At 44.5% G+C, this 26,704-nt stretch overlaps 2 protein-coding genes across 7 annotated transcripts in view; one reads left to right on the forward strand and one right to left on the reverse strand.

The window, feature by feature from the left end:
- The window catches only part of RECQL5 (RecQ like helicase 5), a 41,091-nt gene that overhangs the window by 4,921 nt on the left and 9,466 nt on the right, over window positions 1-26,704 (forward strand). The window contains exons 5-9 of the mRNA XM_026090574.1: window positions 156-261; window positions 728-839; window positions 3,143-3,305; window positions 3,696-3,778; window positions 25,825-26,052. Of these exons, the coding sequence (XP_025946359.1) occupies window positions 156-261; window positions 728-839; window positions 3,143-3,305; window positions 3,696-3,778; window positions 25,825-26,052 (692 nt within the window). The remainder of the gene's footprint in view (window positions 1-155; window positions 262-727; window positions 840-3,142; window positions 3,306-3,695; window positions 3,779-25,824; window positions 26,053-26,704) is intronic.
- SMIM5 (small integral membrane protein 5) lies at window positions 11,315-22,137 on the reverse strand. 6 transcript variants are annotated; one of them, XM_026090560.1, is made up of 4 exons: window positions 21,982-22,136; window positions 15,748-15,893; window positions 13,452-13,605; window positions 11,315-11,457 (listed from the first exon to the last, which is right to left on the reverse strand). In XM_026090560.1, the coding sequence occupies exons 3-4, from the start codon at window positions 13,576-13,578 to the stop codon at window positions 11,336-11,338; spliced, it is 249 nt and encodes an 82-aa protein (XP_025946345.1). In that variant the 5' UTR covers window positions 13,579-13,605; window positions 15,748-15,893; window positions 21,982-22,136; the 3' UTR covers window positions 11,315-11,335. The 6 variants fall into 6 exon arrangements, with proteins under 6 accessions (XP_025946345.1, XP_025946347.1, XP_025946346.1 ...); XM_026090562.1 differs by having other exon boundaries at window positions 15,748-15,896; XM_026090561.1 differs by having other exon boundaries at window positions 15,748-15,938.

The following is a 26,704-nucleotide window of genomic DNA, read 5'->3' on the forward strand; positions in this document are numbered from 1 at the left end:
ACTTCTGTGCTGCAGCAGTATCATTCAGTTGTTGGGGAATCGGCTTGGAAAAGAACTGAGTCTTATGCTTCCCCATTGTCTCTTCTGCACTAATGACCGCAGCTTTGCTGATTGGCTTGGGACAGTGTCCTGGATTTTCTCTCCTGTCTGCACAGGTATACTCCGGTTGTGGCATAGTGTACTGCAGGATGAGGGATGTGTGTGACCAGCTGGCGATTGAACTGAGCTACCGAGGAGTGAAAGCCAAGGCATATCATGCAGGTACTGGAAGCTGCATCTGCATCTCTTAGAAACTGGTAGAACTGAACTGTACCGCCTTTAAGGTGTGGGTCAGGGCTAGCTAGACAGCAACTTTCTAGGCATGGTCTGCAATGTATCTGACGTTGAAGCTGACAGGTCCATGACAGAAGCATGGGGCATTCCACAGAACGGCATTCCCTTCACTCCAGAACTTTGACTTTTGCTGGATCTTGCATGGCCTAAATATAACAACAGCTTCTGCCCCAGGAGGATTCTGGATTTTCCTCTCTGAAGTAGAGTCAGCTGCTGATGTCTTCTGCTTGGTCCCAGGCCAGTTTAAACATAGGCAGAGAGGAGGGTGTATATCAGTCTGTTTTTAAGTGAGGGAGCTGACTTGCAGTGGGGGAATGGAGGAGGAAGAGAATACTTCTACTTCCCCTTCAATCCTCTTGTTTCTTTTTTTATTTTTTCTCTTTTCCCTTCCCAGGGCTGAAGGCAGCTGACAGGACTTCAGTCCAGAATGAATGGATGGAAGAGAAGATCCCAGTTATTGTTGCAACCATCAGTTTTGGAATGGGAGTAGACAAAGCAAATGTCAGGTGTGTGAGGCTGGGTTTTGTGCACCATGAGAAACTGACACCTGAGCAGTGGGGAGGGAAAGCCTCCATCTCTCTGTTACCTGTCACATCTGACTCAAGTGCCTGATGAACACTAGCTAAAATCCACAGAAGCAGAGCTTGAGGTTTTCTACCTTAGAAGCAGCAAAAACAAACATGGAGAGGTTTTGTAAAGAAACTAAGAAAGCACCAGAGCTCATCTGTGCTAGTCATCCTGGAAACCAATAAAATTGGAGGAATGCTTGTTCTTACCACACTCTCCAGGGTTTCAACAAGAGCCATCCAGACACAATCACAGCTGCCCCTTTCACTTCTCTTGATGCAATAGTTGCCCTCAGAAAGCAGCGAAAAGGAAAATTTCACCTAAAATAGTTTGCACACCCTCTACTAAAATAGTCCGAGCCAGTTCTTGGAGATCCCTCTTTGCAAACTGCAATGAGGAAAAAGAGCAGTTCACAGACAACAATAAGCATTCTAAAATTATTACTCTAGTCCAAAGGTTAGAAACTTTGCAAATGTTTTCAGTTGCTGTTCTTCTGGGAACTGTCACCATAATTGCTCTGTGTTACTAGAATTCCTGTTATTATCCTTGCACCACATTATAGCTGGGCTGTGTTAGTGCTGTAAGATGAGATCATTTAGTAGATGCATCATTTAGTAGATCATTTAGTACATTTTGTAGATTAACCCAGCTGCAGCTCACACAACACCCCATAAGGACCTGATCTCCTGTGCTCTAAAATCCACCTGAAGCAATTGCTTTGAATGCCATGGGAGAGGAACAGGGCATCATTGAGATGATCACATCAGTTAACAGCTGTGCCATCTATCTGTCTCTGTCATTATGCTGACAGATAACACGTTCCCACAGCAATGATGGACTATTTTACTGCTTAACTCAGGTTACCCAACAGTGAAATGAGAAGTCTTCCACTATAGCAGCATGAATTATAGTGACCTGCTGAAATTAGTCTCTGCCCTGCTCAGTACAGCGGTCATTGGAACAGCAAAGAGTAGCTGAAATGCATGGGGCTGAAGGAGAGTGAAATATAGCTGAAACATCCTTGTAACCTAGATAGTTTCCAAGGAATGAAGTTAAAGTGACTATTTACAAGCAGTTTTTTAATAGTTAAAAGTCTGTTTGACCCTGGCAACAAGGCACTGCTGCTTAGCCTTGACTGTACGTTGGCAGAGTTTTAAGCTCTTATTCATGCATATGTTTTCAAGTGTAAGATCAAGTCCGACGAGTTCTGGAGGTGACTTTTCAGGATGAAAGGGGAAACAGAGGTGTTGTCTCTTGTTTGATAGAATCAGATCCTCTCTACTGCTACTTCAGCTTTGCTTGAGATTATTTATTAATTCCTTCAGTAAGCTGCCTGATGGAGAAGAAATGTCTAGGGTCCTGCTGCCTCCAGGCTGGCCTGTTCCTGGAGTGTTCATGTCTGGAGAAACATGTTTGCTTGATTTTGCCATTTGATTTTTTGCCACACCTGTCTGTAGAATACCTGCCTCTGGGACATGGTGGCTTGCAGAGATTAAAAAGGATTAGCTCTGGGGCAGCCTGGTGTTTAAAATATTGGCAGCATCACTGGTCTGTAAAATGCTGAGATCTCTCAATACAGGTTTGAGCTGAATTGCTGAATATTCAAGTATGAGCAGGTTTAAAATAGTCTTGCAGTGCTGTGTTCAAAACTTTCCTTGAGAGATTATTTATCATTTAGTAATGATTCGTAGTCATATCTGCTGACTGGGAAGGATGCCTTCATCTACAAGGGACCTTGGTGAGACAGAATTTCCCATGCAGACTTTGTTGGCAAAGAAGCTTCTTTTTAAAATCAAATATTTCAAACTGTGTTCTGTAATGTTCAAATTGTGTTCCACAAAATAAATAGGACTTGTTAATGAGTGCTTTATTTTATGGTAAAATATTGCAAACTCCTTAAGTCAGTGTCCTTATTTTCATCCTTCAGAGTTGTACAACTGTATGCATGTTTGGAATATGCATATGTCCATTCTCTTCCATCCATTTTGAGTGACATCCTGCTTACATGGTGTTCACATGTACTGGATTTTGTTATAGCTTTGCTGCTTTCCTGTGCGCCTCAAGTGTTAAGAAGTAATAAATGCCTGCATTCAAAATCCTTTGCTCTGCTAAGCTCTCTGTCTTTCATACTTCTGCTGCCTGATTTTTACTCTATTGTTGATGTCTATGAACAATGCAACTGTATATGAAGCTATCTGAGAAAACTGCAGCCATGTGCTTCCTGTTGTCTTATCGCATGCAGATTTGTTGCCCACTGGAATATTGCCAAGTCAATGGCTGGATATTACCAAGAATCTGGCAGAGCTGGGAGAGATGGGAAGCCATCCTGCTGCCGCCTCTATTACTCTAGGAAGGACCGGGATCAAGTCAGCTTCCTGATCAAGAAAGAGCTCTCTAAAATCCAGGTAGGATCTGCAGAATAGTATCCACCAGCCTGTGTATGCTGGCTTTGCTCAGATCTGGTTTGCCTCTTGCCTGTAGTAATGTCTGAATATGCAAAGATGAAATGATTATTTTCTGGAGCTGCAGGTGTAGCTGTTGGCTCTGGAGCTGTCTGTAACCCTGTTTCAAGGGATAGCAGAAGAGAGCAAAGCAGGGAGGGAAAGGGCTGCCAGACCCAGCTCCAGCCCTATTAGAGAAGCATGGGCGAGCAGAAGTGATCTGAGCAGAGAAAGGGGTGGTGTCTGTATCTGTGCTGCCTTGCTCAGCAGGGTTAGATTTGGTTGTCACTAGAGATGCTATACCTGTTTCTATTTGAATTGAAGACTATAGTTATTGTCCCTCTCTAATTCCAGGAAAAAAAAGGCTCCTTGAAAGAGTCTGACAAAGCTGTGATGACAGCCTTTGATGCCGTAGTCAACTTCTGTGAGGAGCTGGGGTAAGTGCATTTCTTTCAAACGCTGTTTAATGTTGGGGAAACAATGTCATTTCCCTCCAAGGCACTGTTATGGCTGAGATCTTTCTGTAACTGCATGACCAGGAAAAAGAAAATAGTGAATGAATCACCTGATACTTTTTGTCTTGACCAAGCAAAAGTGTCACTTAGACATCTGTTACTCACTCCCACCTCTGAGTTAACTGAGATATTGGTCTTGGAGTCTGATAAGTAACATGTTGACGTTAAACTATGATTCCTTTGGCTATGAATTTTAATATGTTTTAGCTGTGGTGGAATGACTTAGTTCCAGTTGCCTCTGTTTTGACTCTCCTCCTTTGCCACGTCTCCTGTAAGGAGACGGACAGACAGGCTAAAGACCATCACCATAGGATGGAAGCATTTAGCTTTAATGTTTCTCTAAATCTCAGGGGCTCCACTCTGCAAAATACTAGGTATCCTTGATTCTCATTGACCTCAGAAGGAGCTGATAGTGCTTAGAACCTTTCAGAAACAGGCTCAAATTATGGATGTGCCCAATCTAAACGCAGACTAGCATCTGCAACGTGTTATTCAGATTTAATTCATGACTTGTAAGCTGTAATTGTACCGATTGCTAGGCTATGCTGGATGAGACATCAAAGTTATAATTTTGCCAGTAACAGAGCAGTGTGTGTTCACTAAGTGAAAACAGTCAACACTAGTCATCTTGCTTTCAGATCTGCATTTAGTTTAATCTTTCACAGCAGCATCTAAGGTGGCTTTTTCAGGGTTGATGTGGCATGTGTTTCTCTTCTGATGCCTTGGTGAGCATATTCTCTCTTTCAGGCCATGTTTGAAAAACAAATCCTGTTTTTATGGGGTTGTTCTGTAAGAGTCTTACTTGTGCTGAAGTATGGCACAATGCTGAGTAGCACTGGGGCATCTGAGGTAATGTGTTTTTGTCCAAAGATAAGGCGATTTGAGGAAGTAGCTATTAGGATGCTTCCTGCTAGAAGACTTTGATCCACTTAGGTAAAAACCTAAGCAGCTCTGCTCCTTCTGTTGCATGTCACCTACTCACAGCAAGAATGGCCAGATGGCTGCTTGTCTGAGTTTTATATAATATGAGGCATCTGTGTCTATTGGGTTAGATGCTGATCCTGGAAATGTCTCAATATCTGTTTTTTCTGGGTCCTTACACAGGTTGTCAATAAAGTTAGTTGTGATAGTGTTGTCTTGGAATAGACACTCGTGCTGCGAGAACTGTGTTAGATCAACAAACTAGCCTTGCATAAGCCAGAAGTAGTTACAGGACATGCCAGGGTGGTATCCTAGTGAGGGCATGTGTTGGGATCCATGTAACCATGTTACAGCATCTCCCATTTCATATATACAAAAAAAAAAAAAGGTAAAAAAAGCCCTGATTATTATTTGTAGTGAGGATCTTCACTAGAACTGGGCTGCAGTAGTGAGGCAATGCCTGAGAGAGGGCAGAGAGAAAACAGATTCTCCTGTGCTCAGGTTAATAGAGAAGGAAATAGTATTTCACTGAGTACATAAGAGAAAGATTCCTGCTTCTTGCCATGCTACTGTGAGGGAAGCTCACTGACCTAGTTAAACTCAAATGCTTGCCCATCTCTCTTCCCTCTCCCAGCTTGTTACCTGCTTACTACCTTCTGATATGCCACAAGTCATCCCAGGGTCACATATTGCAGCAGTGTTGTCTGGATTTGTCTCTTCCTTGTAATTGTACAGGAGACTAAGATGCTCTTTAAACCTGAAACGCTGATCTTGCAAGATTCTACATAAGAACAAAGACAGACTTATATTCTGATAGGCAAGTTTTTGCATGGTATATTTAGGCTATTGCCTGAGCATGACAGGAGAATAATTGTATGAGCTGCTTTTGGAGAACAGACATTGAGACAGAAAGGTCAAGTTGAGCTTTTGCTGGTGAGTCTCCTGTTGCCTACTTGTGAGGCAGAAGAAAACATGAAACTGCAGCAGTTGGAGGCATCTTCATCAATTTTAGGTGATGGCTGACCATTTATCATCGCTACCCTGTGGTTTTGCTTGAAAGATGAAAGTCAGGCAGAGACTCTGGCATTCAGCTAGTCATGCAGTTCCTGAATACGATTGCTGAATGTATTGCATTCGCTGTGGATTCGCAGAATAACCTGCTAGCGCTAGTATACGGCTCTTGATGCAGGATTGCTGCATGGGGAGAAATAACCATCCAGGGACAGAAGGTGAGAAAGCTTTCTATGAACAACACAGTAAGATTGTTCCTGTGCTGACTCTTGCCTGGCTGCAAGGCTTGAGTACTGCACTCAGCCTCACTGTTTACACACAGCTCTGCTTTTGCTTTGGAGATGAGCAGCACCCAAAGATGGCAGCAAATAAGAGGAGAGCAACAAAGATGAGACAGAAGGCACCAATCACCACTAGCCCCCCAAGAGCCCAGTCACTTGTTATAATCCGTCTCTTCAGGTCTTCCAGAACCGAGGACTCCTCTTGTACTGATGACATGGTGGCTTCTGTCCTGCCAGAGTTAGACAAGAACAGCATCAGATGTTGATGTATCCTCTCTGCGCCCTGAGCAGAAATAGCCACAGTCCCTAAACCAATATATGCACAAGTCCTTTGTGCCTGCAGGCATCCCTGTTCCAAAAGGTAGAGTCACTCTTCACAGAATCTGGAGCATAAACCAGAAGGAAGATAGCTGAGGCCTTCTTAGCAGTCATATCTACAGAGAAGTAAAGCAGAAATCTTCCGGCCTTCCAAGATTTTGGTAGCTGAGATTTGTTTTAATTGTAGCTTATCAATATTTTTAATAATTGAGTGCATCTCCCAGCATGAACCCATCATCTCTGGGAACTGCACAGCCTACACATGACAGACAGGTATTCAATGGGAGAATCTGGTTGATACCCTTGGAAAGATCTTTAAAAATGAAAGCTGGGCACTCTTGTGAATTCTTAAGTCCAGTAATAATTTAAACTGGGATCTCAGTGGGTTCTACACACTTGCTCTTTCATTCACCGATACTTTGCATAATGACCCAGCTGTCAGCTTTCTAAAGAACATCCAGCATCTCTTTGCAAGCATCTTGTGGTTTTACTAAAACTTCCTTGCTAGATGCTTCTCAAATGAAAGGAAGGATAGATTATTTCTTGTACTCTCACTCAAATATTACTGTACAGGCTTAATACAGGAAGATATGTTCATTATTTCAAAATATTTAAGCCTGATTTGCTGCCTCTTATGTCTGCATCCTTAATATCATATGAAAGGAGAGGATTAGGTGAGGATGAAACACACTTTGCACAACGAGTCACCTTTGACTAGGAGTACAAGCTCACACTTCAGTTTCCTGACGCTTTTGTTTCTAAGCAGCCAAAATAGTCAGTTAATGCTTTGGTTTTTGGAGTGATGGCAGATCACCTTGCCCAGTCCTTAACCCACAGGTATACAGGACAAGGAGGCTGTTCTGGATAACTCCCTTTTCCTTTAAAAAGGAGTCAGCCTAGACAGAAAAGCCTCAATATTAACTCTGCAGACCCAGAGGCAGAAACCCTGTGTGACCATACACCCCAGAAAGCTCCTCTCTCTCCTCTGACTATAGTTAGCCTCCTGAAATAAGACAGTCATATACAGTCTTATAAATACCTGAAGCTGTTGTGTTTGTAGTGTGCACTTCTTCTGGTGTCTCCTCTGCACCCACTCCAAGAGATCTTGGCCTGTAGTGAAGACCCCCTTATTGCACCCAGAGACTTGCAGAGTAAGTGTGGAAACTGCCTGTTTGTACTGCAGTAAATGATTAACAGCTGGCTTTCTTGCAAAGGTGTGGCTAATCTAATCAAAGGCCTTCAGCCTACTTAAAAAGGCTTAATTTACCTGTGATTTAAACATTTCTTCTTTGTGCCTGTATCCATGCATGCATCTATTCCAGCCAAACCTTCCTAGTGCCAGTAAAGGTCTACTACATCCTCTAAATGGGGGATATTACAGCTTGTGATGGAGAGAAGAGGGCTTTGTTCCCTGGCTCCTGGCTGTATGTGAACTGCAAGCTCAGTTAAGAGACTGGCATTTCTAAAATGAAACTGTGAACAAGACTGCCCTCTAGTCCAAACTTCATCATGACCATTTAGATAGGTAAGTTCATTACAGAGCCTTGCACTGCTGTTAGCTGCAGTAAAATGGACTCACTGTTGCTTTCTTAACTGAGGAAGATCAGAGGGAAGGTGCTGCAAATAAAAAGCTCCTGGAGAGAGGTGTATATATGGGGGGGGAGGAAAGCGTGATGCATGTGTGTAAAGGAAAATTTCTGTCACAAGCCAGGCAGATCACTTTGAAACCAGAAGGATGATGTTACTGAGTAGAAACTATTCCATAAAGCTTTAAATGCTTCTGCTGGAGAGGCTGGCCTCAAGGTTCACTGTGAGTGTCTCATGGAAAGAAACTATTTCACTAGTCGTATTGTCATACTAAAGTAACTGTATTTCCTTGCAGTTACTTTCAGGCTCGCTCCAGCTTTTACAATGTGTCCAGAAATTGCTGTGTTTGAAGAAGTCTTACCTTAGTCTGTTCTCTTCTGAATCTTTCTCTCCTTTTTGAAACAGAGAAGATACAGCCTCACTAGTGCTCAGGGTGTTCCAGGTCCCTTTATGTGGATAATGGGCGAAGCCAAAAAAGACCTAAGGCTTGTGTGAGTGGTGTGCAGGGACTCGGACTGTCTCGCATTTTTTCCAGCCAACAGAAACTGAAGAACTGCAGTAAACTGAATGGAGATTTGCTGGGCATCTTTCAGGCCAACCTGATCTTTTGCATGAAAGTTGGCAGACCCCAATGCAGCCCAACACTTATGCATATGCATCAAGTATACGAATAGTCCTACTGAGTATAACAGTATGAAATGCCAAGCAGAGTATCAGTGAGGTCTAGGCAAGTGTGTGGAAACCAGCCTAGGAACCCCTACCCTGTGGAGTCACATGCTTGATGGCTGCTCCTCTGCTCCAGAAAGGCACCTGTATTCTTTAGAGACTTGCTTGATTTTTCTCCCTTTCTCTTTTCTAACTATGCTGTTTCTCTTCTGCTTCTAATTCAGTAACTAACAGTAGCAGAGATAATAGAGGAACCATTTCCTCTGTCCCCCTGCCTGCTGTCTGTCACTGGTGTAACTTGTAGCATGACCGGCAAGCAAGCATTTGTGGCTTTTCATGTTGAGATAAGGCCTGGCAGCTCTGAGCTCATTCCTAGTGACAGCAGCTTGTCAGGCATTGATGCGTTTCCAACCCCCAGAACTTCCTTCTGACTCCGTTAGCGCAGGCCCATTCCATGCTGCCGAAACATTTCTCAGTGGGATCCTGTTAATTCCTGCAGCTGGCATGTCTAGCACAAACTAGGGAAGAAAGTAAGCTCTGTTCTTTCACAGGTCTCGTGATATAATTAAGAAACAAAAAGGTCTGTTAAACTGAGCCCATCTCCTGCAAAAGAGGGGTTCCAAGACATCCTGTCACCTTGATTGTCGCTTGTCTGTAAATGAAATGAGAAAAGCAACATATCTGACAGAGGGGTTATAGTGTGATGCATCACACTGAATGTTGATGAGAGTAAACTGATGACACACTTGAGCTTATCCTACCCTAACAAGTTTGGGAGTGAAAGTTTTGGGATGGCATAATAAAAGCCGGTGCTTTGTTAGTCTGTGCATGCAGTAGCTCTGGGGATCTTCCTTTTATTGGCAGTTGTCAAGTTGGGGCTCAGATCTTTGCTCTCTTAGGAACATCCCCATCTTCTGCTGGAAACGTTTTCTTTTTTTAATTTAAAAGTAATGTTGTTGGCTTTAGGAGTTTTTTTCTCCTTAATTTTTAAACTATCCTCTATGTTGCTGGCTGCAACTGTACAAAAGTGCAAAATACCTACATCTAGTTTCTTTGAAATAATTAAAGTGCAATATATACATGAGAAGTTACTGATGCAATGTTCATTTTACTAATCCAGGTGCAGGCATCAGAAAGAAGAGGTTTCTTTACAAAGTTTTCCCTATCTTGCCCCTCTGTAGTGTGAAGAGTATTTAAAAGCTCATTATTTAAACTTAATGATTCTGTTCTCTCTAGCTGGACGCTGACTCTGGTATATACATGTATAACCCCTTTGACTCTTCCAGGCTTAACAATCTGAACACAAGGGTAGAAGATGGCTTATCTGCATGATGTAGGTGATTGGTTTAAGATGATTGGTTTCGTGTTGTGGCAAACTATTTGGGGCTGAAAAAACGCCAGTGGCTTACAGAATAGGTGCAGTATGATATTCTTCCATTTCTCTGTCCCAGTTACGAAAGTCATCGCCTGTGCTGTAGCCTTGTACATAAATCCCTTTCTGAAGTTCCCCAAAATACAAACCAAACATACACAGTGGCTGCAGCATGGAAAAGGGATTTATTTGCACTTGTTAACTTCAGCTGTGCAGCCCATTCATGGCTCTGCTTTGTCACAATGCCAAGTGTCAGCTGCTGCATATATACCCTGAAGTGACACTCACCATACTGTATGTCACTTCTGTGAGATGCCTTGGTGTATGCGAATAAACACACCTTAAGCATAATGTTTATGTCCACTAAAATAAACTGCACCCAGTGCAGGGAGTCCTGCGCACAGGTCCCTCAAGTGAGGATGTAGATTTGTGCATCCCCTGTGACTCCCACGCTCTGTAAGGAGCATTCACCTGCAATATGCAGAAAGAGCAGAACTCTTGAAGGATCTGAATACCACATAGAGGATGGGTGGTAGAGAGCATGTTTAGTAGTAGAGCGATCAAATTAAACTGTAATATTTGTGAGTTTTCCCCTTTTGCCTTCATCTTTCTGATTACAATTGATATTGCACATGATCTAATTGTTCTCTTTGGCAGTTTCACATCCTTGTAACACTGAGTTTTCAGAAGCAGGGAGCATTTGTAACCAGCTGCACTCAGAGCCTCAGCTGGCATGTCAAGCTCAGAAGGTCCATGATTTGTTGTGTTTTCAGCAGACATCTCACCTAAATGTCAGTGCTCTGTTGTTCACGGCTTTCAAGAGAGCAGGTTTGGGCTTCCTCCAAGATGTGCTGAGCACGTGCACCTCCCAGTGATGTTAGTGGGTTTTGCTAGTGCCCAGCATCATCCTTCGGGTTATTGACTTGTGAAGAGGGTAGGGGCTGCCTAGCCGTGTGGCAGCTTACGTGTTCTCTGCTTTGGTTTGTGGCTCCATGGTCACAAAGGGAATCCTTGGCTGGCCCAGCTGTAGGGTTGTCACTGGGAAAGTGTGTCTGTTCTCTTGGTAGCGTGTGTTGGTGCACCCCCCCTACACTCCAGCTGAGGGAGACAGTGATGGCAAAGTAGCATTACCTTTGTGGTCACACCGTGGAGCCCAGCAGAAAGAATGAAATCCAGGCTGTGATTTCTGGTCCTCTGAGTCATATTCATTAATATTGTTATTGCCATATTCCATGAGTTAGTGTAGACAGGCATTCCAGTGTGACTGAATCATGATATCCATGCATGTCCTTGGTAGCAGGTCATGTCATCTCTTGTTACACCTCATGGATGGGCAACTGGGCGGACTTGGATCTTCCTACGCCTGTGGTCAGGACGTCCGTTGCAGCTACAGCAGCTATAGCAGCAGCAGCTGCAGGCGATGATCATCATCACCAGAACAGTAACTGGAAAGAAAAGCAAAGGATATTGATTCATGACACAGGGAGAATCATTGGAGAATTACCCTACGTCTCCTCTAAGTTGTTTGATGAACAGCAGAATTAACAAAGCCTGGTTTCTACCTGATTTTTGCCGTGTCCCTTACCTTCCTCCTTCTAAGTTCCTCCCCTCTTGTATTCGTTATCCATTTAGCTGGACAAATGTCAGCACATGTCAGGTCTTAGTAGRAGCCAGAGGTGTGTTGGTTGGCTTGCTAGTGCCTCTGCTGGTTGGCCAGCTGGCTGCCCGTAATGGTTAAGAAGCTAGTTATACTGACTTCCCCAATGTGGGGCACCAATTTGGATCTTTCCCCTCTACCCAGATGTCTCCTTTCATGGATACTTGGAAGGGATCAAAAGATAAAAGTTCCTGTTGCTTTGTCAGGCTTGGCTGAAATCAGCCAACAGGTTCAAAGATTCAGGACAGGCAGATAGGGCAGGCCCAGTGAAGAAAGGTTTAGGCAAGTAATTTTAGATTTGTTTCCAGAGGTAAATAAATAAATTATGGAAATGGCAGAGGGAAATTCTGCTGCAACTGTAAAGAACAAATTACAATGACTGTTGCATTTATTTCTGGGCAAGTGGAAAAGTGTCCATATGGGAAATTGCATACACTTATCTGTAGGCAATGCAATAACAATAAAAATACAGAGTTTTAATATTTATAGATTTTGGATTGAAAGATTGCTTTCCAGACTGTGGGCCCAGAGTTCACCCATTACACACACACACACAGCTCCTATCGTCATTACTGAATATTTGATGATCATAAGAGCTATATACCAAGCCATGTGGGTGCGTATCTTTACCTGCCTTATGTGGCTGTTGTTTCTGGGATGAAATGCAACAACCAGGTGGAGTTGTGTGTCTGGAATGGACGGAGATTGAAGTCACCCCATAGTTGCATCAGAGAGGATTTGATTAGTCAAACTGGCATTTCTGTGGCAGTTCTATTTCTGAAGAGTGGGTGCAGCGTGCCCTTTAATGATGATAGATATTCGTGACTGGGTTGGCTTTATTTTTTCTTCCGTATTTAGCTTGAGAAAATAGATACTTCAAGCATAAGGTTTTGCTTTTTAAAGCAGTGAGCTAACCTGATGGTATTCTATATTAGACATAATGGTCAGGGTTGGGAGGGATATCTTAGTTTATCTGGAAGAGAAAAGGATGACATGTTTAATCCGTCAAAATGTGCAAGAGCACGTGCGTGCCCACGTGTGTGCGTCTGTGTTCCTTAAAAGTCTGTGGATGGGTTGCCAGGTAACCTGACCTGTGGGGAACCAGCTGTAGCTATGAAAAAAAAGAAAAGAAAAGGCAGGTGTGCCTGTTTCTGAATTCCAGCACGGGGAGGAGCGTGCAAGGTGGACGCACACCCTTCCTGTTGGCGCTGCGGCTGGAAGCAAGCTCTACCTCTCGGAGGGGGGAGGAACTGCCTTCCTCCTCATTTTCCCATTTTTTCAACAAATTTTGCCCCCCCTGCGCGAGCAGGTCCTTGTTGTTCCTTCCTCGGCATCCCCACATGGCAGCACAAGGGGTCTCGCTATTACCAGAGGCGAATAAATACGCTCGTTTGAAGCACGCTGCTTCCACTGAACTAGGCACAGAAATGACACTTGGAGTCCTCCACCTGAGTGTCCACGTGGCAGTGAGGTCCCCTAATGCCATTTGTCACAAACCATCTCCTCTGCCTCAAAACATTGCAGCAACCTGGCGTTGGCTAAATACTGCTGTTTAAACTAAGACTTGAATAGAGGAGTTACGCTGCTGCCTGTCATATTCTACGTGTGTGCAGAGGTGCACACTGAACATTAAAACTGACTTAGAGATTAAACTGGGCTTCAGAGCACGGTCTGGAAAACAACTGCTGACAACATGATCTATCGACAGAGCCCGAGAGCAAGCTGCCCCTGCGAAAGAGAAGAGACATTCTGGCACCCCTCTGCCTCCACCGATAAACTCACCGATAAACAGAAGAATCACGCAGAAGGACACAATCTCCACGGGGTCAGCCTTGGGCAGCTTCTGGAGCTTAAGGAGCAGCTTCTCGCCAATGCCTTGCATTTCCTTCAGAAAGCCTCCAGAAGACATTCTGGCTCAACCGCTTCGGGCTTTATGCTGTAGAAAGAAACAAATGGAGAGAGAATAAAGCTTTTCACGGACTAATGCTAGGAAGCTGCCAGCCTTCTTATAGAGCTCACTGGGGTTCACAAGTAAAACAAGTTTATCTGGTCTCAGTCCTTGCTCCCAGTAGCTAAGGTGGAGGACTATTAACTGTCTACACGTTCTGGCACTGTTTGCATTTCAAAATCTGGCTTTGAGGGTTGTTTTGACAGTTGCACTGTTACGCAAAGGCAAAAATATGGTATTTCTTCTAAAAGTACACCTATGTCAGCAAGCATGGAGTTAAAACTGGACAGTGGCTGCCCTTGGCTTTCCCCCAGTGAAAATAATTGATTTTTTTCAATTGTGCTTCAACTGTCTTCCAGAAAGCCATGCAATTCTAACTCAAATTGTGTTCCAAATACTGTGTTCTGGTGATACATAGGTTTCACTTGTTTCCTACTGAGTAACATACAGTAGGTCCCTTCAAAGACTCTGTGGTTCCAGCTACAGAAAGCCCCTTCAAAAAATAAGGTGCTTATTTCAGCACCTTTTTACAATACCATTAAACTCTGGCTTTATCAACCAGTCTTACTGAATGGTGATATTAAAAGCTAAAGTCTGCGTTTACTGGAGACAGCTGGATGATTTTCAAGTTTTTACAGATGACTAAGTGTAGCTTTTTTATTTATTTATTTATTTTTTTAGTCACGCTCTGTTTAATGGAGTATTATGTAAATTGAACGGTGGATGTCCGTCCGTCACTGCTGGTGATGAGCAAAGGAAAAGCTGCCGAGTCTGTCAGGGCCTCGTAGAGAAAGTCCTTCCTGCCCTGCTCAGTAATCTCACACTTTGCTTATTGTCAGAGAGAATGATGATCAGAAACCATTGCTAATTGATATTATTAGTCTAGTCAAAGTTAGATACCTCAGTTTTGCCACCAGTATTTCTTGCCCCCCGTAAGCAAAATTTTGCAAGGCGTTGCAATGAATAGGCTTGCAGGAGAGCTACAGAAGTTAAAATTTTACTTCAGTCAGTAAGTGGAATAGAAGATTGCTGGGAAATATGCATAGTCTTGCCTAAAACAAGCTTTTGGACATGCAGATGGATTAAGGCTCTTATGTCATTAAATTTCCTAGCTTGTGCGTGCTGTAATAGTCAACACAGTTTTATGGGACTTAAACATTGCAATCTAATTTCCGTTTTTTGGTGATAACCCAAAGGCAAAAGACCTAAACAGGACTTCCAGAATAAGCCGGCTAGTTCACTAGTGCACATCTGGTTTGGTTGCTCAAACAAATGGATGCTTGGAGTTCAGTTTTTCTAAACACACTGAGGACTGAGAGAGACCTTGGCTGTTTCTTTGCATGCTGGGCTTTAATACTACAGCGCCAAGTAAAATTACATTTTGTATGTTTATGCAATGCAGAAAGGGTTTCCTTTGTTCTTTTAAACCCAAGCTAAGGAATAAAAATCGGAACCAGCTGGCTTCTTGGGGATGGGGGTGGATGGAAAAGCTCGCCCCACAGAAAAATCTCTGTGCAACTTAGCAGGGAGGCATAGCTGTGGCCTTTTGCCCTGAAAAGGTCACTTTTGAGACTAGGGTTAAATAGTTCTTTCCGGATGATTGCCACACCCCAAGCGAACTGCGCCAGAAACGGCTGCTCTTTGCTTTGCACGGTGCTCTAGGACTTTGTGTCAGCAAGTTTCCAGCTCTGTTTCCATTCTAAGAGATGGCGGTGCAGGCAGAGGTGAAGTGATTTGTGCTTTTTGCTCTTGGCTCTAAAAGAAAACCTTAAATATATATATATTTCTGGCTATAGCATTCTAAAAATTTTTCTTCCCCTTGGGGGTATTTCTGCCTGCCTAGCAGCTCTCCTAGAAAGGAGTCTGCTCTAACTTTTCCTACCATGCTTTAGGCTGCATCAGGAGCAGCAAGTATAAGAACTAGACTTCTGAGGTTGGATGTAAAATGTAAAATTACAATCAGAATTGTATAACTCCATGTAGATTAACAGAGTGCCTAGTCTAAAATGATAGGAGCTTGTCTTGACTCTCTCTTCTCAGTAATGGACGTTCCTCTGCCTATGGTGCCTTATCTGGCTCTAAGCGAAGCAGTTTTTGTTCCAAAACTTGCAAGGAATGTTGCTTGTTTACCTTGATTTGAACTTCTTCAGGGAGAAGGTCTGAACTGCAGTTGGTGGTGCAGTCTCCAATCTGCCCGTGAGGGAGCAAATGCTTTTCCACCTGCCTGCGCTTCCGACTGCACGCCGGCTCCAAGGGCTCACACCGCTTTGGGATTTCTGCTTGTGGAGTGTAGCAAAAAGGGGATGAATAAATCACTTCTCCTCAAAAAAAGAAAAAAAAAAGTATAAACCCCCCAGGAAAGCTATTTGCATTCAGGGACTTTTGTATCTTCCATTCTAATTGTGACTAAAGTCTTTGCTCAGAACTAGTTTGGATTATGATCTTATTCCCATCAATTTCAGCAGAACCAAGATCTTGCCCTGAAGATTAGCATGAGGGTAAGGCTAGTGCTGACTGTGCAACTTAAGGCAGATGCATGAGACAACTTGCTTATCTCCCTCATCTACAACACAACAGTGATGACATTACTTACAGGTTTCACAGCAGAGYCGTAAGAAATAGTTCATTTTTTTCATTATACTATGTTCAAGTAAGCTCCCAGTTGCCAATAGTAGTAGATGCCAGGTGGTGCAGGAGATTTTGATGAAGCAGTAACTATAATTATTATTAAAACGGGAAATTCTTAAAATGATTTGAAACTTAGGGCTGTAGGCCTTAGCTGGCAGTTTATTTTCTAAGACCGGATCACTGTTCTAGAGCCTTAGAACAGCGAGTTCTGTTGGAAACTCTGTGGCTCACAGGTCCTGCGGGGTTTGAAGCAAACGTAATTCTCTGCCTGGGTTTTTCTCATCTGAGAATCACTCCTTGCTCATTGTCCTTCCTCAAAAATACATCCACGGAGGACAGGAACCGTCCAGAGCAGAGGAGACGTGGCTGTTAGGGCAGCAAAGTCAAGGGAACTTGTTATGCGTTGTCAGACTAAATGTCATTAACTTGCCATAGCTGCAGCTAGAGATAAAAAGAAGTGAAAATAGGGTGAAGGGAGGCAAGAAGACAAACCTGCCTAGAAAAGAACGTGACACAGTGCTGGTGCCTCGTGGCAGGCAGTTTGGAAGCTCCTGCTGGGGTGCTGTGGCAGTCTGAAATTCGCGGTTGCAGTTGTTTTCTCTTGTGGCTGTTCTTTAAAAACATCTCAACCAGTGAGGCTAGATCATCAAATGTCTCTGCTGCCCTCCACGTTGCAGGGCCAGGCAGGGGAGAGAATAAAACAAATCTTTTAATCTGGGTTTCTTTCTTTTTGAAAAATAAGGCAGAATCTGCCATGTGCCGTGAGTTGTTAGCCTTGCTTGAAAAGAGAGAGTGTGCAGTAATGCAGGGGGACATCTGTGGTCTGCAGGTGTGCTGCTTAGCTGCAAAAATTAGATTATCATTTAAAACCAAAGAAGCATGTCTTACGTTCAGGGTGCTTTTAGAGTTAGATTTCCAGGAAGTGCTAATGTTTGTTTTTATGCATATTCATCCTGCTGTGCCTGCTGAATAAAGCTGTGAAAATTGCCGTAATAGCACTGAGATTATCCTTCTGATCTGTTTTAATGGACTTAAGCCATACTGAAGCACTCAGAGATGTTGGTTACTCAGCCCTTCTGAGAATGAAGCCATTTATTAAAATGCCACATTCTAGATATTCAAGAAAAAAGCTTTGGTCAGGGTGTTTTGGTACTGCAAACCAATTGTGCATGATAACTTCTGTGCTTCAACTAAGAAAAAGAGCTTTGGGATGACTACAGAACTCGGGTCCCACATCCCTCTATCTGCCTTAAGCTAGTCAAATTGCTATCAATATTTTGGAACCGATGAAAATTAAACAGTGTTTTGCCTGGTTTTGGTTTGGAAAGCTACATTCTTTCTGTGTGTCTGTGCAGGTGCATCAAAGAACTATAGGGAGTGGGTGAGCTTAAATTTACTGCTGAGGAATGAGACGCTTGTTTAGTCATAACCATGGTGGCATTTCAGCAGCCTATTTCAGCATAACAAACATGAATTTCAGTTTGTGGTTAAGCCTCAAGACTGGAAGTTAGGAAATGCAGGCCCTGTGCTGGGCCTGCCACCGACTCAGTGGTTGTGTGATTTTGGGTAAGTCATTCCATCCCCCTGCTGGGTGACTTCATCTCTTGTGAAGCAGCAGGATACGTAACCACCATCAGAGGTTCAGTTTGCTAATTGTTGTGTGTCCAAGTCTCAAGGTGGTCTGAGAAGTTTAGATAGAAAGTTAGTCCCTGGTTTTGTTACAGTTACAAAATGAAATGACCTTTGCTTGCTATCTGCTTGTTGTGCTTCAGTCATGGAGCCCAGTTAGGGTGAAAGTAGATGAAAGCATGGCTTCCACTCCTGGTTGCTGCTTACGCAGTCATGCCCCATAGGGTTTTATTTCTCTTGATGTGACCTCCTGATTCATTGGTTTTACTGTACTCCCCCCAAGAAGCTTTGCTTTCATGCGTTTGTTGCTACTGTAATCTAAAACTGGAGATGAAGCCTTGGAGGGGGGAACCTGTTGGTAGTGGCCAGAAGCTGCCAACACCTGTAGTCCTAATGCAGCAAGTCCCTGTGAAGGTGAATTTGATGTCCTCCACAGTGCCCGTTCCCCATGTCAGCAGTACTCCAGAGACCTTATGCAGTTGAGCCTCCCTGATGTGCCCAGGAAAGCAAAATGCCGGGCAACATCCTCACTGTGGAGCTGTTTTTTTTCAGGACTCTGTGGTTGTGGAGAAGCAAATACTTTGTGTTGTTCTCACTCAGACAAGTCAAATAAGTTGATTGGAATTGGACCAGTGCAGGGATGGGAAGTGTCTATGGACTGTGGTAGCTGATTTGGTAGGAAATCTCATACAGCAGTCCCAGCCTTCACAGAAGGAGGGTGCTGAGCAGCTGAAGGGGAGGGGATGTTTTTTATTTTCGTCTAACACTTTAAAACAAGCTGTGACCATATTTCTTAARAACATGAAGGCCCCAAGTCTTGACCAGTTCCTAAGCCTACCAGCTTTGTTCTTGGTTCCTGAAACGTGCTCCTGATTTCAGATGGATAAGGTCTGCAGTGCTTCCTGTCCTGAAACAGTCTTGGGCTGCGGGATGTTGTTGCAGGGTAGATGCATTTTGGCAATAGATGTGATAATCCCTGTATGATTGTTTATTGTTCTAAGTCTGTAACGTGCTTCTGAGATGAAAAGAGCTATAGAAATGTAGCATTATTATTGGTGCAGGGTTTTCCCTTGTCATTGTTAATGCAGTGTTTGCTGGCATGACTGCAGTTGACCAGCCACATGAATCTTAACTGCGGTTCACAGGCAAGCCCTTTTTCCTAAAACAGGAGCGAATGGAGCCAGACAGACCTATAATCATTCCCAAGCAGATGAAAATAGTTTCCCAGTATCAAGAGAATTCATTTTTTAACAGCACACACCCAAACTGGTAAATTGCAGTTGAATGTCATGGGAGAAAAGCTTTGACCTTGTCAGCTGGTCTGGAAAAGAAGGCTCCAAATTCTTTCAGATGATAAAGCAGCCCGGACTGGTTAGCCATTTGGCTGAAACACCCTGTCATCTCTACCACCCACTATTTGGAGACTGGTTTTGAGGTAGCAGTGTAAATGTCTCTTTCCTCCCCTGCAACCTAGTATTAGACTAATATAAAAAGGTACTGAATGCCCTGCAATAGCAGGTTGAGAAGCTGAGGTACCTATCAGGGGCACTGAGCTTAGGGTCCCTACACCTCTACAGAACCCATTGGCTTTCTCCACTCCATCTCACAAGCAAGTCCACAAAACTTCAGGAGACAACTCCTTACTACTTAGTCCCATTTTTAAGAAGTGGGGAAACCAAGGCACAGAGCCATGGTGTGTTATCCAGTGAAAGGAAAAGGTCAATTTTAAAAATAAATCCATAGCTGTTCTACAAGTGAACTTTTTTTAGGCCCAAGCATTGCTGATGCTTGAATTTAGCCTGAAAGTCTATTCTAACATTAGCAAAATAACCATTTCCCAGCAAGCTGACAGAGAAGTAACTGCGTGCCTATTTAAGCTTTGGAAATAGTTACTTCACAAACATATTGGAATCTATCAGCAGTTTGGGGTTGGAGGTGAGGCATCTGGAGCCCCACTGAGAGTGCTGGAAATACCTTCTCCATCTTCTTTCAACCACTTCTAAGTCCTGTCCTTGACTGCTCTGCAGATCTCAGACGTGGCATGCATTTTTGAGTTTTTAACATGTGTTGGTCTAATCTTAGTACAGATGCCGCTTGGGTGTAGGAACTCAAAACTGCAGGACACAACAGCTGCTTCCTCAGAAGAAGCGGTTTCAAACCGTATCAGCCATAAGACTTGTGGCGAGGTTGCGCGGGGCAGTGGTGGGGCCTGCAGGGAGGCAAGGGCTGGGTGCTGCTCGCAGCTCCGCTCGCTGGCCCACCGCCGGCCGTGTGGGCAGGCTGCTGGTTGTTCAGGGCTTGTGTTACAGGAGAGATCTGCTCTATCAACCTGGGTTTATTTTGTACCTCCCCTCCGTAACCGCTTTTGCTTTTCACGCAGGCTGAGGCCCGTGCTCAGTGACAGCCGTAACGCAAGCCATGGCCTGCTTCTTTTATCCAGACATGTGTTTCATATTGCTTATTCCTCCCCCCCACATACACACGCTGCTGTGGCTGGACAAGCCCCCAGCCAAACCCGTTACGATTTTCTTTCGGCAAGGAAAACTTGGCCTGTTTCTCTGCATCCCTCCCCCTGCCCTTCTCCTCTTGCTCCCTCCTCCTCCTCTTTTTTTTTTTTTTTCCCCCTAAACTTTGTTTTTCCCGTACTTTCTTCGAGACACCATCTTAACTGTAACAACCAACCTACGGGCCCTTCATTAGCAGGGTGGGAACTTCCCTCCGTCCCCTTTGAACCTCGGGCTAGACTGCAGGCGCGTGGATCTTAACTACCAGGTCTCCTCACACAGGCAATTCCAATTCTGTCTTCGTAGAACACGTACGTCAGGATTTGCCCTCCTTTCCGCATTAATGGCACTGGAGAGAAGTGGAAATACCTGATCCTTAACATTCCTCCATACGGACACAGATGGGATTGGGGAAGACATCTCACTAGGAGAACTGGCTTTCTGCCTCTCTCCCTGCCTGTTTGTAAACAGCTGCATGCCTGAGCCCTTCTGGAGGAGGCACGGGCTTTCGGCTCAGTGCCGGGAGCTGAAAGATTCTTCCAAACAGAATAACTGGCTTCAGACAGGAGAAAACAGGGACTCGTACGGTCAATCCCCTTGCCAGCCCCCCTCCCCGCATCCAGCAGCAAACGGAGGTGGGAGTAAGGCTGGGGGACACCCCTCTATGTAAACCCAAGGCTGACAGTGAGTAGTTTCATGTATTTGGGGGCTCCCTCTCCTTTTCTCCTTCCCTTCTCAGTGCAGTCAGACCTTACGGTCCTCTGTTACTGTTAAGTAACCACAGACCACGTATGTGTATGTATGTGTTCTCTCTCAGAGCACTGGTTTCTCAGGCTGTTTTGAATAGTAAACCAGCATCTGTGCCTGAAACGTTAGCTGATTTTTTTTAAATGCTCTCTTTAGAGGCTGTGTAAAAGCTTTGCATTTATTTCTATTGGACACAGATGCTTAACTTGCACAGTATGTTAATTCCCCGACCAGGGTTTATTTTCTAAGCTGTTTGCTTCAGGATTTGGGGGGGATAAAACTCGGCTCCAGGTGGGAGGAGCTCTGGGGAAACGCTGTGGCTGGCACCCACTCGCTCTGCCATGCGCTCGTGTGCCGCCGCGGCTCCTCTCTCGCGGCACATACACTGTTTGTGCAGGGGAGCAGAGCGGCGCTCTCATCCAAACTAAGCACTAATACACCAAAACATGACTGCAGAGAATGCCCCGTGCTAGACCCTGCTTATCACGTAAGGTCAAATTCTGTAACAGCAACAGAAAATAGCATACGGCTTTTCTAATCAGCTAAAAAGTTGCTTACTCCTGCTCTGAGCTGCTGTTGAGTGTTTGTGGCAGGAGCAAAGCAAGGCTGCAGGCTGGATCCTTTTGTTAGTAGCGCGGCTGCAGCCCAGCTTTCTGGAATCCTATTAAAAGTTTTTCTCTCTCATCACCTTCACCCCTGAGTGTCCCCTGCAAGCAAACTCAGGCCAGCAAGCTCTGCTCAATGGCCGATTTTGCAGTTCACCACACAAAGAGCTCCAAAAGCGCCAGCTACGTGCTAACTAGCTGAATGTTAAGGTGCTACGGTTGAGCGAACACCAGCAATAGCTCAGCCTTACCCCAGCCGTGCCACGGGACTGCTCTTCTCGTCTTGCTTTTCTCTCTTCTTAAACTTTCACGTCATCGCTCCCCTCATCCTGGCTTGTGCCTCGTTCCTCGCTCGGCTCCTCTCTGCTCTGCTGCTGACAGCCAGCTGTTGTCTCTGCCTTTTTTTGTTATTGGTTGTCCTGGAGATATGAAGTTTCATGTTACATGTGTGCCAGAGAGGGAGGGCGGGCGGGCGCGAGGAACCGCCACAAGCTGAGCAGCCGCTGGTACAAACTCCCTGGAGTTCCCAAGCGCCAGCACTTGTTGCTCGCTTCCTCTGTTTGTCTCCTCCTAGCAAGGTCTCTTCTTTTTTCCCTTTAATTGCAGCTTTTCTGGAGCGGGGTTTGAATTGATTCTCTCCTTGCGATAGTTTGGGTGTGTTAAAGCAGTTAACTTTTCTTTCTGCTGCCCAGTTTCCTTCCGACTCCCGGGGGGAAGGAGCTTTTCTCTTGGGTTCTTTGAAGGAGCAGAGCAAGAAATCGCAATGACAGCGCAGCCCCGTCTGCCGCGGACAGGGGAGCAGGGATGATGCTGCAGGGGTGAATTTGCTCCATGCCCTTGGCCAGCTCACTTAACTCTCTTGATGCCTTGTTTTTTGCCTTTCGTATGCTGGGGACAGCTGACGCTCGCTGTCTTATCTCAGAGGACTGCTGAAGTTCAGGTGATATTAGAAAGGATGCAGTCCTTCAGACAGGTGCAAAATGATAATACCTCATCAGCCTCATAGTTTGCCTTTCTGTTTGATAGAGCTTATTAAATGGTTTTTGTTCAGCAACTGGCATCTACCTAAATAATTTGTCTTTGTATGATTTTTGTCTTTTTAATGCTCTGAATTCTTGGCTTTATTCCAAGACTTGCTGTGTTTTCAGGGACCTCTTCCCATGCGGCTGGGAACCCTTCTGTGGCTCGTATGAGGGAACACTTTTTCCTGGTGTATTTTGATAGAGGCAAAGCTTCTTTTAGGAGGCACGTGACTTTGTTTCTTCCCTGATGCTTCATCTGTTTGTACAAATTGCAGGAATAGGGCTACAGTTTTATCTGATGTACAAAAGCGAGTAGTACCAAAAGGAGGCATGGTGCAGACATCCACGGGGTCAGTTTAGCACTTTCCTGAAATTTATTGCCACGGAAAAAACATATTAACAAAACCTGATTGTTTTCTGCTTTTTCATCCTATCCCATGATGTAAAACTAGAGTAGGATCTCTCAAATGAAATAATGATTTTTTTTTTGGACATTTTAAAGACAGATGGTCAGCTTATACATACTCTTGTTGAAGTGTGGGGGAGGCAACTAATAAAGTTGCATGTTTAAAGGACTAAGTTTAGGACATGTATAACAATGCAAACTGCCGATAATTGATGTAAACCAGATCTCTATCTCCGGTGCACTGTCAGCTGCTCCTGTGACTCAGGAAGTTTTCCCACAACGTGTTAATGCATAACTAGCTAGGTATAACTAGCTAGGACCTCTTGCCTTCAGTTAAGCATTAACGCAGTGGTTCCCTAGCATTTCTATTGGTGAACCTATTTGTGGCCTTTTCACAGTTCTGGGATTGCAATCTCAGTTTTGCAGCTGAATTTCCCTTGTGCCCGCACTCAGGAATACCGTTAGCTCAGGTGAGGCGGTGGCCCTGATTTGGGTAATCCTGCATGAAGATACAGGCAGTTATGKGAGGCTGGACCAAGAGAGCTTGGCTTTACACGCCTGATAAGCCACCAACTTGAAACTCTAAATTCTAGTGACTTCAGAGCTGATCTCTGCTTCTGCCAAAACACTCCCTTGGGGACATCTCTCTTGGCTTTAGGGGAGAGAGGTGCATGTGGGTGTCTCTCCCCAGCGTAAGTGTGGTGAGTAGGACTGTCGGAGAGGGGGAGAGGGCCTGACCATTACTGTATGCCTCAGTTAACTCTAATTCAGATCAGCGAGTGCGAGAGAGACAGGGACTAATGAGAATGCCTGCCTGTTTTCTTTCCGGGGAACAAAAAGCTGACTTGCAGCTTGCTGACATTTCTATTATCACGTTGCACTGGCAGGACAGGCAGCGCCAGTGGTTCTTTGGGAAAGGCAGGACAAGGGGATCGAATGTGTCGTCCCCGTCCCCCCGCCCTTCCCTGCCATGTGAAAGGAGCTCTTTCTTTGAGTGCGAGAGGAGAGTGAGTCAGTGCCGCTCTGCAGGGGGATATAAAGCCAGCTTTGTAGTAGCCCTTTCTAGGCGTTCAGTGCCCTACCCCGGGCAGCACAACGTCACCCCTGTTCCAGCGCTCCTTACCTGAGCGGTGCCAGGTCTGTCACACTTCAGCACACGCATTTCATCGCTTTGGCAACAGTAGGCTGGAACCTGCTGCTTTGCTGCTTCGCTCGCTCTCCTGCTTGGTAAATTAACCTCCAGGCCATGGGAATGAATGAGCCAACAGCCACCGCAGACCTTTACAGGGTTGGTTTGTGATGCTTTGATAGACATGCGGTCGTGTTACACACACACACACACACACACACACACACACACTCGCAAGCAAACTGCATTTGTTACTCAGCTTCCTGGCAGGTTCAGACATGCCTTAAAGAGTTTCTAATAAGAATAAATGAAATGTTCACTCTCTTACTTTTCTCCTCTGTGAACCATTTTGCACACCAAGTTGCTAAGCCAACAAGGGCAGTCCTTGGCAGAGAAGGAGAATCTCCACTTTGATCTTGCTTGAAGTAAAATAATTCTCTTTTAAAATAACTCTTGTTGCTGCCTGGCTGCAGGATTTGGTCTCTGAATGCCTGGGGAAGTGAGTGTCTCTGTGTGTCTGGTATCAGGATTTTAATTAAGAGACAATTGACCACCTCTGCTGTGAAATCCAAGTTTAAAAAAAAAAAAAAAAAACTCCTCTCAACTCTGCCAACTTTCTGAAAAAAGTGGCTGCCTGGTTCTTCATTCTCCAGCAAAATCGCAGTGTCTTCACTGGTTTAATTAAGGGGGTGTTCTGGAAGAGAATTTGCTTCCTGCCTGTATTGCTAATGAACATGTATCTGTCACTAATTTTTTTTTTTTTACGTAACCCAAAGCACTAATGTCTGCCAGAAATCTTTGAAGATTCTTGGAAAAATCTAATCATCTTCATGTGCCTAGTTTGCTCAGGCTCATAGAACTGGTTGTGCAATATTGTATGAGCAAATGGACTGGTATTCATCACAGTTTTCATGGTGGTTGGACTCTACCAGAACTTTAACCACTGATCTGAAGCAAGTCAAGAACCCAAATGTCCTTTTCTGAATAATGCTCCCTGTTACCTTAGTCCAGACTTTATTTCTGTGACTTAATGTACATTCCTGCTTTTTCAAATGTAGATTTGTTCACCTTCAGACCACAAACTATAAAATTAGAAGCTCTCCAATGTGAAATATATGGGTATATTCTAAACTCTGCGGTGTAGGGAACAAAATGACTTCTGTACATATTTATCTTAGAGCCGTTCTGATCGGACAGGGTTCACATGGAATATATTTGGCCAAYGATGCAGAATTAATAACTGCATATTTAATCCACTACACTTTTTGTAGATCTCAAAATCTGAAAGCATTTTGCAGAGTAGATTGATGCCACTGTTTGTTTTACACGTGAGGAAAGGAGGGCACAGAGCCCTTAAGCAGGGTGCCAGGAACAGAACCCCAGTTCTGCTCCAGGGCTTGATCCTTACGTCTCTGGCTGGAATTGGCATTCTCTGGGCAAAAAAGAGTCAAGTCTTCATCAAAAGACAACTTGTGCTTGGGGGTTGGAGATCTTCAATGAAAATAATTACCAGTTCACTTTCCCTTTTGTCTCCTAGCTGTCGCCATGCTGCCATAGCGAAGTACTTTGGCGATGTCACTCCGCCTTGTAACAAGTGCTGTGATTACTGCAAGAACCCAGGGGCAGTGAAAAGGCAGCTGGAGTCACTGGAGCGTTGCAGCAACAGCTGGAGCAAAACCTGCATTGGGCCCACAGGTTCCTCCTGGGATTGTTATGATCCAGAGCTGTATGAAGGAGGGAGAAGAGGTTGCAGAGGTTTTAGCAGGTCTGTATTTGGTAGCTCAAACTCAACTCGCTTGAGCTATCAGAGAGAGGAGAGCATCTTCCAGCTGCAGGCCCTGCCACTCCTGTTTTCAGCACGTGTTTCTGTGTGGTGTTTTCCTGTAACTTTCTGGCAGCAGGAGCTGGAATTTCATTTTCCACGCACTTTGGCAGCCTTGATCAAATGCATGTCTCGGAGAGCCAAAAGCTGTTTTGATCGACCTAAGAATTGCCCTGCAGAATGTAATTGGTTCAAGAAACTGACTTGAAAGTTTTGAAAGGAGTAAGGGGGCTTAGCCCCTGCTCACAGCCACAAGAACGCAAAATGTTTAAATTGAGACAGAGATGAGAGCAAAGTATGACATGGCCCAGAGCTCATTCCTGGCTTAGTACTGCTGTCTATGGGGCCAGCAGGCTGAGGCTCCATTGAGAGGACTTAGCCATCACAGAGGATGTAATGGGGTGCCAGTGTCAGATTCTTCTGCAGATTGCTAAATTTTAGTGACTCCTTAGCAGATGGATGGTAAAAKGAAGAGGTGCAGTGGGGAAACATGACTTATTCTGTAAAATGCTTGGCAGTGTGGAGATGACAACTTCTCTTCTCCTTTGCTCTCCACAAGAATCCTCATGTTAAAAAGCAAAGATAGGTGGCCTGG

Source organism: Apteryx rowi, unplaced genomic scaffold, assembly GCF_003343035.1.
Source record: "Apteryx rowi isolate R43461 unplaced genomic scaffold, aptRow1 scaffold_86, whole genome shotgun sequence".
NCBI lineage: Eukaryota > Metazoa > Chordata > Aves > Apterygiformes > Apterygidae > Apteryx > Apteryx rowi.